We start from the raw sequence: 16,072 nt of genomic DNA on the forward strand, positions 1-16,072 counted from the left end.
ATATGGCTTCAAGGGGACTGACCCAGGCGGCCAGCCCCCAGAGCTGGAATATCATTCCGTCCCTGCCTCTCCGGCAACAGGCTGCTGGGCCACCACTGCCCGCAGTCGTCTGGCCCACTGAAGTCTCAGACTTTGACCTTTCCCCAAGATCATTTGGGTCCTCACACCTTCTTCCACTGTCGTGCATCCTCTGTGCCGTGTCCTTTCAGCTGGAGTCGCCCATCCTTTTTAAAATAAAACCTTTCTTGAAGAAGAGTTACATTTTTTTAACTTGCATTTTCACAGTTGTGCTGCACTGTGCTTAGTCGTGTCCAACTCTTTGAGACCCCATGGACTGTAGCCTGCCAGGCTTCTCTGTCCATGCTGATTCTCCAGGCAAGAATACTGGAGTGGGTTGCCCTGCTCTCCTCCAGGGGATCTTCCCAACCCAGAAATCAAACCCAGGTCTCCTGCACTGCAGGTGGATTCTGTACTGTGTGAACCACCAGAGAAGCCCTTTTAATAGTTCAGTTCAGTCACTCAGTTGTGTCCAACTCTTTGCAGCCCCATGGACTGCAGCACACCAGGCTTCCCTGTCCATCATCAACTCCCAGAGCTTACTCAAACTCATGTCCATTGAGTCGGTGATGCCATCCAACCATCTCATCCTCTGTCACCCGCTTCTCCTCCCACCTTCAATCTTTCCCAGCATCAGGGTCTTTTCCAATGAGTCAGTTCTTTGCATCAGGTGGCCTTTTAAGAGTTATATCCTTCTAAAGGAAAATGGGACACAGGAAAGAGCAGGTCTAGAGGAAGAAGGCAGAGTTAGGAACAGGTGGGACAGACATGTATAGGGACAGACTGAAGACTCACCAGCCTGGTGGTCATGGCTCAGGTCAGCCCGTGTTCAGTGGTAGAGCCAACAGAGAGATGACATGGGCAACTAAAGAGAGAGGAGTGTGTTCCCAGGTCAAACTTGAAAACCTCGGGAGTAAGAAAACTGTTCCCAGATACTACAGAACATTCATCTGCCCAGAGGTCATGCAGACATGAGCAGGAACTAGGGACAGGGTGAATGGAGAGTCCGAGGACCCTGTGTTTGTCGAGTTGAGTCTGGTTATTAGCTGCCAACCACCAGAAGCTCTAAGAACCTTAGCGTGCTATATTTACACACGTGGTTTTCTTGATCCTGCAGCAGCAGATCACCGGCAAGATGTCCCATCTTGGCTGTTTAACCATTAATTACGACACTATAGAGCAGCCACTGCTCCTCATACAAGGAATCTGTGCAAACCTGGGGCTAGAATTGGGAACGAACCTGCATCTAGCCATCAACTGTGCCGCACATGAGCTGATGGACTACGTAAGTTTCCACTCCAGAGTTTTTGCCTTTTGTTTCGGTCCCATTATTTTTAAATTAGAACTCAAAAGAGGAGCCTATCTGTTTATATTTCCAAACAAAGTCTATTTTTTCAAGTAATATCATGGAAGGGTCCAAATATAAATGGAGTTGGGAAAGCCCAGTTAGCTAATGACCAGACAACGTGCTGTGCTGTGTTCAGTCACTCGGCTGCGTCCAACTCTGTGCAGCCCCATGGACTGCAGCCCACCAGGCTCCTCCGTCCATGGGGATTCACCAGGCAAGAACACCGGAGTGGGCTGCCATCCCCTTCTCCAGGGGATGTTCACAACCCAGGGATCGAACCCAGGTCTCCCACATTGCAGATGGATTCTTTACCATCTGAGCCATCAGGGAAGCCTATAGTCTTCTTCTGACAGACAATAACATAGCCATATAACTTTAAATATTAACAGGAAATGTCATAATAGTTATATAGAGAAATTCTGTAATAAAAATGACTAAAATGGATTACTTACATTGAAATCATGAGAACTGCTGAAAAATAATTTAACAAATTGGTATGTTCTGCTGAGTACATTCATTTGGTTGATGAATGCTGAATTGGTCAAGCATAAAAAGCGAGTCAATTGTAACTATGACTTGACAAGCTCTTCTAGACACATGGTTCTTGGAGTTTTTGCTGGTGACTCACTTTTTAAATATAAAAAGTATTTCCAAGTTATTGAAGTTTTTGGAGAATAATTAGTAATGGTAATTAATGTCAAATTCAGGGGACATGACCAAATAGGATTCCACTTTAATTTGCAATTCTAATTTTTGACTTCAAAGGAAATCTTGAATAGTATATTAGAAACCTAAGTATCAGCTGACTTCTAAAGTTTTTAGTTTCCTATAGAAACTAAGCACAGAAAAGAATGTTTAATGTAATTTTCTATTCTTCACATAATGATTGGTTCCTAGGCATACCATTAAGAAAAATAATTGCATGTTTTCATCTACAACATATACCATGAACTATGAATATACTGACTGCTAGCGCTAATGAGACTGGATATTTATTGCTTATATTCGGTAAAATGCATTAGCTAGATAGCAGATAATTCTTCTTATGTTACTTCAAAGTCATTGAAAAAGTTAGTTCAAAGCATTTCCTCTCTGACAAGACAAGATTGTATAAGTTTTGCAGTATAGAAACTAAGAGTTCTTAACCACTTTTTAATGTGAAAAAAGTACAGAATCTTTTCAATGAGGGACTTCTTAGGAACCTGCTTAATTCTAATGGAATCCATTCTGTTAGCAGCCACAGGAAGGCATTAGTAAATCAGAGTTATTCTGGTGCACTCCACCTCACTCCCTGTACCTAAATGCCCCAGGTACCAGTGCTGGACACAGATTTGGACTGGACATAAGGGTGCTGTGTTTGCAGACATCATACTAAATTCTCCAGGTCCGTTCACTCCTGTACGTAAGTACCTGGGGGCATTCCAGACTTCAGATGAACAGGCTACACTAGAATTCCACTTCCAAAACAATAGTCACTACTAGAACATGCCTGCTTGCTTTCACCTAAGTCTCTTACATTTCATATTGACTGTTCATATCTCAAAAGTCTAGCCCCGCTTTCAAATTTAAAATATTCACAGTAAAGGCAACAAGCTAAATTCATTCACTGTGAGCTGAACAATGGTAGTTCTAGTAAGTAGGCAGGTTTGCACTGCTATTCTATTTATGAATTTATGTGATTGCACATCTTCCAAACAGCCAGGGATCTGGCATCACATCCTAAAACTGAAGTAAGGAATTACTCCTCTCCTACTCTGCAGGCAATTGTTTTGTGCAGAAGGTTTCATCTGAAGTCCGTGGGAAGAGCCGTATGAGGCATTCAGAGAAATGCAGACTTGATTTCCTCAGGTTGATATTTAACAGATAAAAAGGCACAGATTTCTCGTGTGAGGGTGGCCTGAAAATAACCTGCAGTCTTTTATATGAAATGAATGAAAGAAGTTGAATTGCATCTTTAATGTTGGAAGAACTCATCATTCAGCTTTTATTTTAATATCTTCTTTACACTTACCAGAGTAAAGGAAAGTATGAAGTGATGATGGGGACCTACAAAAATGCAGCTGAGATGGTTGACCTGTATGTGGATCTGATCAACAAGTTCCCTTCAATTATTGCGTTAATTGATCCTTTCAGGAAGGAGGTAATGGGATTCACCTTGAATTTCATAATAAAACAGAATAAAGTCTCATTGTTTTCGATCTGTAGATTTGAAATGTAATTTGGGCTGGGATATTTTACTTGGGCATTTATGAGAAAAGGTCCTTACCGGGCAAATGACTAGCAGAAACAGAATTACCTAGGAGTGTGCCCATCTACGGAATAAAACACGTATCCCCCAGCACTTCAGAGTACCTGTGTGTTTACCAGCAGCCTAAGTGATGGCAGATGAGCCTGCTGTGCTGGCTGGTGCTTCAATAGGTTAATCACACATCATTTCCAAGTGCTCACAGAAACAGAACTTCAACTAGGCCAAATGTTTTTTAACCTAAATTCAGTTACTACATATGTATAGAAGTTTTAAAAAAAACATATTCTTTAAGAGATTTGAGATATTGAGGTTTTCTGACCTGTTCACACTAATGCATCCAACAAGGACTGTCTATGTGCCTATAACTCTCACTCTTCCTAACCCACTTAAACTTCAAAACTTACATTCTTGATTTTATGAACTTGAGAGCCATTAGATATAGTGAGCAGATATCCTCTTTGAGATAACTCAGCTATTAAAATTTGAGGGACAGAGAGAGAGCTGGATCTTACTGGAGCCCCAGGCTCTCTCATTCCCATCTTTCCTTTCACGGCCTGGGCTACATCCCAGCACTTGTGGAAGATACTGAGCCCAGATCTTGCATCCCACCAGACGTTATCTTCTGCTGCTTGTCCCCAGGCTCTGGCCACAGCTCTTTTTTAATGTGATAAGATGCACCTGTATTGTCTGTCCTGATGGGACAGGTGGAAATCTAGTACAACAGCTGGGAAGACTGTATATTACTATTTAAATGAGCATTTCACTTCATTTGGTCTCACCAATTAAAAATAAGGGTGTTGGGAATGAGGGTCTACAGCCCTGCAGGCTCATTTCTTTCCATTGTCTTTTTACCAGAAATAACATTAACATCCTCCAACCAGCCAGTCTTTAGCAGCATCGTGGATAACACAGTGGGTGGGAAAAGCCTGTGCTTGAAGGATGTCAGAATCAACGTGGAGAAAAGCATTTAATGTGTATTAACATTTTATTCACTAGATCTTTAAGCTCAAATTTCATCACTGTAGGTTTGTATTCCACGAAGCCTATTAACTTGTGTGGCTGTGGTACAAGCAGCATTCAGCTGAAAAATGCAAAAAACAGAAAACTCCCCCTAAACCCCTAGCTTATGTATCTCAGAAAGGTGTCTAACTTTGATTGTCTATGATTCCTGTTGTTTTGTGATGATGCTCCATTCACTGTAATGACCAATTCTTAAATATCCACCCAGGACTCTGAACAGTGGGACAGCATCTATAATGCTCTTGGTTCCAGGTGTTACATAATTGCAGGCACCGCGTCCAAAAGCATCTCTAAACTGCTAGAGGAGGGCAACATCAGCATCCTCAAATACAGCGGGCTGATCATAAAACACATAAACCAAACTACGATGTCGGACTTGGTGGAAATAACCAATCTCATTGACGGTGAGTGGAAATACAGATCTGAAAGACTCATTATGAACTTAAATACACAGTGTATCAGGCACTAAGAAGCATGGAGTCCATCTTGGAAGAAAAAAACACCCCAGCCCTTTGTGAGTGAATGGCACCCCACTCCAGTACTCTTGCCTGGAGAATCCCATGGACGGAGGAGTCTTGTGGACTGCAGTCCATGGGGTCTCGAAGAGTCGGACACGACTGAGCGACTTCGCTTTCACTTTTCACTTTCATGCATTGGAGAAGGAAATGGCAACCCACTCCAGTGTTCTTGCCTGGAGAATCCCAGGGACGGGGGAGCCTGTGGGCTGCCGTCTATGGGGTCGCACAGAGTCGGACATGACTGAAGCGACTTAGCAGCAAAATGTACCTTACTACTGATTCAGTTCATAATGTTCTAAGAACAGCCCCACCCAGGAGGTCGCCCCTTTCAGGGAGGGCTACCACAAACACATGGCTGAGGCTGCTGTTCTCTCAGCTTCACAAAACACCACACTGATTCTTTTTATTCAATAATTAGCCCACACTGGCTTTTTTTTAGTTCCTCAAAAGTTTCAAGCTCTTTACGACCTACAGGTCTTTGAACATGCTGTTCCTTCAGCCTAGAATGCTTTGCCCTGTACCATTTAGTTGGCTAACTAGTTCTGATCCTTCAGATCTTCTTGACCTAAATGAAACCTCTTCAGATGTAGATGCTTTTTCCTAATTTTCCCCACCCGTCACTGGCTACTCTGAATCTTTCTCATCCCATATTTTCAACTGTAGTAACTGGCCACAGTTTGTTCAGTTGGGTCTGACTCTTTGCGAGCCCAGGCTTCTCTGTCCTCCACTATCTCCCGGACATCAAACTCAGGTCTTTTGAGTTGATGATGCCATCCAACTGTCTCATCTTCTTGTTGCCTCCTTTTCCAGGGTGTTCTTGGGAGTCTTGTTCACTTATGCACAGGGCCTGAAACATGAGTATCGTGAGTGGATCTCAGGAACTAAGCAGAAGGCTAGTCTCAGAGCTGGTGCAAGGCTCAGATGGAGACTGGGAGCCAGGGGCCTGGGCTGGTGGCAGAAGATGGAATGAAATGCCTGTGGTCCCTTCGCCTGCAGCCTGCCCCGGTCTAGGACCCAGGCAGGGTGGCTTGCAGGTGGTGGGAGAGACGCCCCAGGCCTGGCCTTTCTTCCTGGGCCTGGCACTTGGCAGACATTCTGTTCCATGCCAGATCACTGCTGTAACTCCTGCCTGTAAGACACAACACTGTCACCACAGGAAGAACTCTGGATTGCAGTCTTTGTAGGCTTTGACAAATTTTAAGGGGCTTTGAGATCTTTAAACGTGATTGATTAAGTACTATTAACACTGCTCTTCTAATAAGTCAACATTCAGAAAGACAGTTTTCCTTTGAACAAAATTTTACATGAATTGTGAAATCTGTTATTTAGGCATATGATGCCCTTGTACTTACTTGTATTTTGACTCTAAGATGCACATTTTTCTACATTGAACATAGATGATTGTATCTTATAGCTGTGGTCTGAGAAATGTGTCAATCTAACTTGAGCATTTTTCCTCTTTAGTGGTAATAATGGTGCCTCTTACAATCGAGGGTATCTTAGCTTTGATGAAACATAGCATTCATTTCGGAGAAGGCAATGGCACCCCACTCCAGTACTCTTGCCTGGAAAATCCCATGGACAGAAGAGCCTGGTAGGCTATAGTCCACCAGGTCGCTAAGTCAGACACGACTGAGCTACTTCACTTTCACTTTTTACTTTCATGCATTGGAGAAGGAAATGGCAACCCACTCCAGTGTTCTTGCCTGGAGAATCCCAGGGATGGTGGAGCCTGGTGGGCTGCCGTCTCTGGGGTCGCACAGAAGCAACTTAGCAGCAGTAGCAGCAGCATTCAGTGTTCATTATCTACACAGATATAATCAGGGTACTAGAAATGCAAATATATGGGTTAGAGTTCTCAGATGGTCAATGAGTTGACTCTTCACAGTTTTAAACCTCTGGCAGACTTTAAAGTTTTATTCTGGAAGCTTGTATCTGTTGATTAGATTCGTACCATCTAAAATGAAACGAATTCCTCTGCTTACAGGTAAGAAGCTCATCGCTGTCTTTGGAAGCACAGAAGGAGAATCGTCTGATGACAGCCTTGTCGATTTGGTAAGTGCTAAAAACTGGTCCATTGCAGAATTGCCAAAACACTGCTTTTATCATGAAATGGTGTTTCAGAGTGGTGGATTTGGCAGACAAAGTCATGTAACCTTTTATGAAAGATTTGCTTCCTCCCAGACAGCTGCCTTTTGCAAAGAGCTGATCTTTGAACTTTTAAAAACAAGAAAAATTGAAGTCCTGGGAAAATGATGAGCATACTTAAATGACTGGGGTGTGCACTTGCAATCTTACCTCCTAAAATGAAGTGATAAAGGCCAGAGTGTTCTTATATAAAAGTCAGACGCTCACATGACTAGGATAGCATCTGATGTACAATCACACTATCTCTGTACCCCTGAGTCTTCTCGGCTTGTAAGCAGGCCACTTTACACTTATGAGATGAGAAACTGACTTGAGAGAGTAAAACCAAAACACACAGCGGCAGTGTGTGGGTCCCTCCTCCCTAACGAGTTTAGTTTAGCGAAATATGACTCCATTTAAAATAAGCTGTTCCTCATCCCTTTAGGCTGTTGGACTTGGTGTCCGGTTTATCAAGTTGGGAGGTCTTTCTCGTGGCGAACGGGTGACCAAGTACAACCGCCTCTTTACTATAGAGGAAGAACTTGGCCAGAATGGAACACTGGGTATGTGCTGCTTTCTGCTTTGTTTTCCTTTAGCCATGAATAAGAGAACAAAGATTGGGAGAGGGAGGAATAGAAGTCTCTCAGCAGGCGGACAGGGGAATCCAAAGACTATAAATAAGTGCTGACAAAACCAGGATGGCATTTGCCACAATGTGCATTGTTTTCTTAATGGATTATCTATTTACCTGAATGTTTAAAACTCTCTCCCCCCCCTTTTTTTTTTTTTGATGAATAGGCTGTGTGATGCTTTTCAATAAACTTAATTGATTGGAATTTCCAAGCCTACCTTTTGTTATGGTCCAAGTTATACTTAAGGTTTCTCTGCACAGCCCAAGAAAGTTAAAGACAGATGTTTCCCTGGTGGTTCTTGGCAACAATTTGCCTTACTTAAGTGAGAGCGTGTTAATTTAATCTACCTTGGCAAGACTGCAGTCTCAAGAGAAATGAACCAGTCATTTATGACATCAAACTTTGTAAATCTGCATGGATAGAAGCAGCTTATGTACCAGCTACCTGGAGAGAAAACCCCCAATATGCATTTTTACTCTTTATGTATTACTGTGATAGCCAAAAGCAAGCATGCAAAGATGTTTAAAGAGACCAATACTTGTCTTTGCAAAATTCCAAAACTATTTGCATTTTAAAATGGAATTGACAGACTGCAAAAAAGGATGTTATTTAAGTAGTGCTGACGTACTTGTTACCATAAATCAGGGGTCCCCAACTTGTGGGATCTAATGTCTGATGATCTGAGGTGGATCTGATGTAATTAATAACAAAGTGCACAATAAATGTAATGCACTTGAATCATCCCAGAGCCATCCATCCCCTCACCACCCTCCCCTGGTTCCTGGAAAAATTGTCTTCCATGAAACCAGTCCCTGGTGTCAAAAAGGCCGGGGGCCGGCCACTGCCATAAATGTAACTCTTGAATGAGATAGATACATTACAGCAAGTATTGTGGACAAGCAAGGAAGTCCTACTCAGTACAGGCGCTTTTTTCAGGGACCAATAGAAATAGTAACTATAAATTTGTCACATTTAACGTATGTAATGACCTTGACACACATCCTAAGATTTACAGGAAAAAAAAAGATATAATGGGGAGACTATGTCTCAGTCATGTAAGGGCAGTCAAAAGTTCGTATTATTTAGTGTGTAACATGAAGGCTTTTTTTTTTAAATGGGTAAAATTATACGGCTCCTACTTACTGTCTGATTAATTTTTGTCATCCTGACTCGTGGAAGCTTTAGATTCCCTAAATGACTGATCACATTTCCAACCAGACTTCACCACAAGGGGAACAGCTGCTTCAGGGCATCAAAAAGGACTCTAGTGACCAGAGGCCCAGCTCCTCCCTGGTGACAGTGCCGGCCCCTGAGCATTCCAGAATGGATTAACAGATTAATGAGGATTTTGCTGACATTGGCAGTGGTCAATACATGTGAAGGGGGACCAAAAAAACTGGAAGAGCAAACCACTCCACTGAGAGGTTGTGTAGGAAATCTTGGCAAAAGCTCAGCCGTTAAAACACTGTTCTTGCCTACAGGGACCTGAGTGCAACAGTCTAAGTCGACAGAGGCTGATCTTGGAATAGTTAGTTGGCAACGGTTTGTCTCATGCAGAGCACTGGCCTTCCCTCCAGTTCATCTTCCTTTTATCCTATGCTGCTCAGCCTCTGCCCAAAGTCCGCTGTACACCAGACGTTCCAGAATGTTGTCTAAGGATACAATGCAAACTGAACAAAACAAGTGTATTGCAGCTAACGTATAACCAATGACAGGCCCACTCTTTGGCAGTTCCAGAATCCTTTCTAATGGTGGTGTGACACCTCTGGACAGTTCTGAAGCTGCTCTCCTTTAAATCCTGTAACAAAGATAAAAACTGGAACCAGGGGCTTCCCTGCTGGCCCACTGGTTACGACCCTGTGCTTCCAATGCAGGGAGCATGGGTCTGATCCCTGGTCAGGGAACTAAGATCCCACATGTCACATAGCCAAAAAAAAAGAAATCAGCCACTGAATTAGTAAACTTTATTGTTGTCATTTTTTAATAGGCTTCAATGAAGAACACACATTTTTCTCCTGGAATGAGGAAGCTGAAGAGGCTGGTGAGCTGCATGAGGTCCCTGAGCCCATCTTCCCCACAGAAGTTGCGGAGGATCTCGCCAAACTTTGAGCATCTTCCCACTGGGGTTGCACGCACCCCAGCTGACAGCCACACCACTCAGACTATTAGATTTATAGACCTGGGGGATATCTTCATTTTGCTTTTGCTCCAAAAACTTCACTAACTTGTGTGCTTTTTCTTCCTTTACGTTTATTGTTTGGTGAAAGACGGAGATAGTATTTTGCCTGAAATTATACCTGTGAACCTGTCTTCCAGCCGTCACATTTCTGTGGGGATCCTGTTTGTACCTGTTCATGCTCTGATTCATGGAAAAATTCTTGCACATGTTTGTGTATGTCCATTTGAGGGGGAGGGGTCATGACCCAGTAGAACAGTCCAATATTTTGGCCACCAACTCCACACTCAGTTCAAACACCCCATACTTTACTACTCAGAACATCTCTAAAAACAAACATCTTTTACACTAGGAGCTTTCTCTGCCAGGAAAAGGTATACATCTTCTCTTTTTATCTTAAATATCCATGCTAGAAAGCACACACACAGTTTTATAGCCAACCTTGTGCAAAACTGAGTTTCACATATTGTTTTAAGAGCCAAACAGCTTCCTCTAACTTTCCTACCCTCAAATCCCTTTTCTCTGATTCCCACCTCTTTCTAAATTTTAATTTTTCATCTATCATTTATATCTCTGGGGAATCTCCTTAGAGCCTTTTTGGAATGAGTATAAATGAGAAAATAAATGAGTATAAATTCAGTAAACACTGAGTTTATTCATTTGATGAATGAATAAATACTCTTAAAGCCATTAAATGCATAATTATTTTTATTATAGCATCTAGTAGGTGATTAAAAATGATGCAACATATAGATTGTCTTTTTTGAAAGCTGGTATTGGGGTGATTGAGGAGAGTCAAAACCAACCCATATTCAAACACTGACCTGTAAATATAATAATATCCAGTGGCTTTATATGATTTAAATTCTCTGTTCAGTTACCATGTTTTTTCCCCAAATTACATAAATTCCTACGTACTGACCTGTGAGAAAGTTGGCTAAGTTTAGATTTCTGGTGTATTCTCTAAGTTTTTCTAAGCACGCCGAGGACCTCTCTGTTGAAGAGAGTACTAACAGGGAGATGTAATGATCTTATGGCAGAGCCAAGGCCTTACTCTCAAAGCAGTGACTTAAAAGTAGGCTCCGTGGCACGTTCGTTCAGAGCCCAAGGCAGGAGGGTTGGTTGGTATCACTCTGAAGTTAAGAGCTGTGTCACACTGCGTGACTGTGGTTGCCTTTCCTGATTCTTAGCAATAAACAATGTACCCACACACACATACACACACACACATGAAATATGGGAGGTCACGTGAGAGTATGCTCTGAAACTGTGATACAAATTATAACCGAATGAAGCCACAACAAAAATGTACAACTTAGTAACTGAATAATTAAAAATTAACCAAAGAGGTGACTTATTACCTCAACCAAGTCAACACTAACTTCAGTGCTGAGCACTGCCTATTCTCCTTGACCTTCCTTGAGGCCTGGGGTCACCAAATGGATGTTGCACTTAAAGTTTCTGAGAGTGATAAGCACTGTTTCTATTTATATATTTTCTCTCTCTACACACGTTACAGGACATGTAATAGATATAAACCGTATCACGGACCCAATGGACATGAGTTTGGGTGAACTCCGGGAGTTGGTGATAAGCCAGGGAGGCCTGGTGTGCTGCAGTTTATGGGGTCGCAAAGAGTCGGACCTGACTGAATGACTGAACTGAAGATATTACATATGAGATGAAAGAAACTCATCGTACCCTTTATTAGAAATGGCAGGGGGACTGGGGAATGTGAGTGCTTGGAGGAAACTTCAAATCCAGTCCTTAAGTAAGGGCTGCTTGATGATCATATAAGGTCAATGATGATGAGAGATGCTTATCCATTCTCCACAACTTATTGCCACATAAGCTGAAGCCATTCCGTGATGAAAATGATTAAATATGTATTGGAGTGGGTAGCCATTCTCTTCTCCAGGAGATATTCCCAACCCAGGGATCAAACCTGTGTCTCACGCATTGCAGGCAGATTTTTTACCATCCAGCCACCAGGGAAGCCCCTAAACATGTATGGTGTGCATTTATAAAAATCATCCAAGCCTTGTTTTTAACATTCTGTGAAACAGACTATCATTTACCTGACAAATATCCTAAAAATGGCGTGGAAGGATAATTAACAGTAATCTTTACCTGCCCTACTCTATTTCTAATAGACATTTTACTGTTAACAAAAAAGGTAAGGAAGGAGGAATAACTGGTGCGTAGTAGAATCTGCCTGCAATGTGGAAGACCCAGGTTTGATCTCTGGGTTGGGAAGATCCTCTGGAGAAGGAAATGGCAACCCACTTCATTATTCTTGCCTGGGAGATCTCATGGACAGAGGAGCCTGGCAGGCTACAGTCCACAGGGGTTGCAAAGAGTCAGACATAACTGAAGCTACCAACACAGAGTCAGAGCCGCAACGTCCATTGTTTTCACTCAGGCCAATCAAGGTTGCATGGTTTTAGCCCTGTTAACGCCACAGGAATTCCCACAGGAATGGTCAACTGCCAAAACCAATGGAGGTGAGTTTATATGAGACTGGCTCAGCTACAAACAGGTACTAGAAATAATTTTATCAAAGTAATTTTAAATACTTTGTGATCATGGTGAAGGAATAAGCAGCTCAGAAAAAGTAAGAACCCTTTCAGAATACCAGTGACTAAATGTTGCCTGGTCCAGCTAACACTTTCACCAGATGACTGACTCTTTACCCTGGAAAGGGTGTGTGATGAGAGATGGAATTACAAATGTAACAGAATTTTGTATTTCTAAATACCTTTAAGACACATGCCAGCAGACAGTATACACAGGAATGGGGAAAGCAGGAAGAAATGTAGCATAAAATTCCTCAAAAGAAATCATTTTGTGGATTATTAAAAATTACTAAACTTATCAAGTCTTATATAATTTTTTTATTAAAGGATGTCAAGTTTGTGGAACTAAACCAAAAATATCAATAACCACAAGTGACCTTTAGTGGGAAACTATTGGTGCTTTTTAATAAATGTGCTGAGGAGAGTTCAAATCACAGCATAACAGACCTTATTTCAGTGAATTAATGCCATTTGTAATTTGTATATCATACAGCAATATTGTTCAATCAGGGGAAGTCACAGTTGAAAAGCATTACATTTTAATTCCCTATGAGTAAACTGATAAGCAACTGTAAAAACATCACTGGAAGAAACATGGAAACAGCCAAGCATAACGAACTTACAGAAGGATAATTATCTCCAAATTTAGGAAGTACATTTACTTGCCTAACCACCTTTTCAAGCCTATGTTTAGCATACGTGCAAAAATAAAATACAACTACTGCAATTATTACTATCATTTTCTTCCGCCCTTAGGTGAGAAACACCTGACAGCCTCATGCTGAGCTATGCTACCAAAACTAAACCTTTCACTTTCTTTAATAGTAAAATTACCATTACTGAATCATTGTCATAAGAAAATGCATTCAAATACATTACCACTTATTTTAAATAAACACCAATTTTGAAACAATCAACTTTGAAAAGCTGCATAAGTCTTTTTTTTTAATCCCTGATTACATTTCTTTATTCACTGTGGTAGACTGAAACATTGTATTTTTAGAGACTATCACCTAATTTGTTTAAAAACAAAACAAAACAACAAACTTGTGTAATGTAAAACAGCAGTGAAGCATGAAATTGTATGCTTGTCGCTTATCTTCACTGTACGTAAGAACTGGGATAAAATATGGTACTTGTGCCACATGAGTACATGAGAAAACACAATTGACCCATAGCACTGAACACCGTTTACCAAGATAATACTCTATTAAATTCAAGCTTTGGACTTCACCTCAAGTCTGCACTCAGGCCACTAGAGCATTCCCTCCAAAGTCTTTGGGAGGCTTTGCACACAATCATCCCATAGTTAATAATGTGTGTAATTAACACTGAGTATGAGCCTGCTAGCTTGACATCAGCTCCTGAAATTTAAGCTTATCTCAGTATATCCTAGAAAGTAATTTGTATACCACAGTGCTGAACAATTTCCATGCTACTGAAGTTTCTCCATCAAAAAAAAAAAAAAGGATCAGATACGCAAAACAGAAGCTTCTCTGGGTTTTTTTAAAATCACCTTATTAAGCTAGTCCTGTTTATCCAATTATACACAAGTGCTGCAACCTTTCATCATTACCTTTGATTAGCGGTATGCACATTACCTAAGAAGATAACATCTGAATTTCTTGTTATCTTCTAAAAGAAGTCACATTTAATACAGTAATTAGAAAAAAACTTATCCCTATAAACATTAAAAAAAGCTACCAAGAATGGGTCTTTTGCTAAATAGCTTACTTATATTTATAGGTGAACTACTTACAAAAGAGACATCAGAAAAGAACCTATATTCTGAATACAGTGACAAGAACAGTGTCTATAGCCCTTGCCAATACACCAAAACTAATCATGTGCTCGTTACAAAAGGACTTCCGAACATGCCAGCCTTCGGTTTACGGATCAGCAGTTGGAGCTGCTGGTGTCTCTCACTCTCTGTTTGTATCCTGGTTTAGTTTCACCTTCATCATCCTTGTGTTGAGCTGGATCTTTCTCAGCGACCTGGTCTTTGGTTTGAGGTTCGTGTGTGGAAACAGGATCTAAAACTACAACCGGTTTGGCTTGTTTTCCACTGCCAGTGTATTGTTTCCTGTATCCAGTGTTACTGGGAGGCCTAGGGGGTGAACAGTTAAACAAACAAACAAAAAATTAAAAGCAGAGAGAGAAAGCATTTATCTTTCCGTATTCCTGGATTCAGAGGAGCAAAAAACCCAAAACATTCTAAGTCTAGTCAACATGCAAAAAGCGGTCTTTGAGGTGCCAGCCATTAAAAAAAAAAAAAAAAGCTATTAGATTACATCTTAGGAACACAAGGCCAGAAGAAAGGCGGAAAAAGTCAGAGCAATTAACTGCGGAAGTGTTAAAAAGCCAAAGGCACCTACCTGCTTAATCGCACACTCTGCTCATAGAAGCACAAAGCTCACAGGTCCTCTGTGCATACCGCCCCACTGCCTGCTGCCCCCCACTCCTGCCCCACCTCTGCTTAGCTGGAAGGAGGCAGGGAGCCCCTCCCTTGTGTGCCCAGGGCACATGGAGTTGCAGACTAGCTCTGAGGAGACTACATGGAGGAGGGAAATAAATCACCACTATCCCCCATGGGCAGCTCAGAGATGTGCCAGCTGCTGCCGTTTGCTGGCAGGAACGACTCTGGTCAGACCTGGGGAGGAACGAGGGCGGATGGGAGAATCTAGAGATAGAGGGTCAGCTGAAATGCCGAGTTACCACTTTTTCTAAAAAGGAGAGTCACATTTGAGAAATTTCTTATTGAATTTCAAATGGCAGTTTCTTTTTCCACTGAGATTTCCTCTCTTCTCTTCTGATGTAAGAAGCTACTGCTTCTCCAGCTAAATAGGCAGTAATTTCCTTGTGGAAATGGAGATGTCCTGAAACACTCTTCTCTGGCCACGTGTCAGGAGATTAGGCTGTAGGCACCTAGTCCTCTCAGAAGACAGGACAGCAGCAACCATCTGAAGGGGCTGGACTGCTGATCTGATGCCTGGAGGTTGAGGGGTGTGTTGTAGGCAGGGCAGAGGCTATTCAGACTTATCTGGTCTTCCTGGTGGTTGCTAGGACGTTAACCATGACCCAGCACACCTCTGTCCCGTGTCCACCTCTGGATGTCAGGGTGAGTACTGATGAACTGCTGGCCAGGTCTCCCCACTGCTCTACTAGTCCCCCTGATCAGTTGATGTCTATTATTCCCTGACCCCTAGGTCAGACCTGCTGGTTGACGCTCCCTTACTGCCTCATACTTCTCCCTTGTTGGACTTACCACAGTTACAGTTAAATAACCAGTTGTTAAATTCTGTCTCTTTAAGTAACATGTAAGCATCCACGAGTTGGACTGTTTAGCTTTGTTCATAGTTATACGCCAGCA

General features: G+C 42.0%; 2 protein-coding genes across 7 annotated transcripts in view; one reads left to right on the forward strand and one right to left on the reverse strand.

Annotated features, from left to right (window-relative positions):
• ENO4 (enolase 4) overlaps positions 1 to 10,795 on the forward strand; it is a 29,420-nt gene extending 18,625 nt beyond the window's left edge. For 3 of the 4 annotated variants that reach the window (XM_010820049.4, XM_005225754.5, XM_024985828.2), the window contains 6 exons: positions 1,175 to 1,342; positions 3,420 to 3,545; positions 4,882 to 5,077; positions 7,179 to 7,246; positions 7,764 to 7,881; positions 9,938 to 10,770. In XM_010820049.4, the coding sequence (XP_010818351.2) occupies positions 1,175 to 1,342; positions 3,420 to 3,545; positions 4,882 to 5,077; positions 7,179 to 7,246; positions 7,764 to 7,881; positions 9,938 to 10,059 (798 nt within the window). In that variant the 3' untranslated portion in view covers positions 10,060 to 10,770. 4 annotated transcript variants of the gene reach the window in all.
• Positions 10,796 to 13,005: 2,210 nt separating this feature from the next.
• SHTN1 (shootin 1) overlaps positions 13,006 to 16,072 on the reverse strand; it is a 109,370-nt gene continuing 106,303 nt past the window's right edge. For all 3 annotated transcript variants that reach the window (XM_005225770.5, XM_003587898.6, XM_059882076.1), the window contains one exon: positions 13,006 to 14,809. In XM_005225770.5, coding sequence (XP_005225827.1) covers positions 14,798 to 14,809 — 12 coding nt within the window. In that variant the 3' untranslated portion in view covers positions 13,006 to 14,797. The remainder of the gene's footprint in view (positions 14,810 to 16,072) is intronic.

Source organism: Bos taurus, chromosome 26 (genome assembly GCF_002263795.3).
Source record: "Bos taurus isolate L1 Dominette 01449 registration number 42190680 breed Hereford chromosome 26, ARS-UCD2.0, whole genome shotgun sequence".
Lineage (NCBI taxonomy): Eukaryota > Metazoa > Chordata > Mammalia > Artiodactyla > Bovidae > Bos > Bos taurus.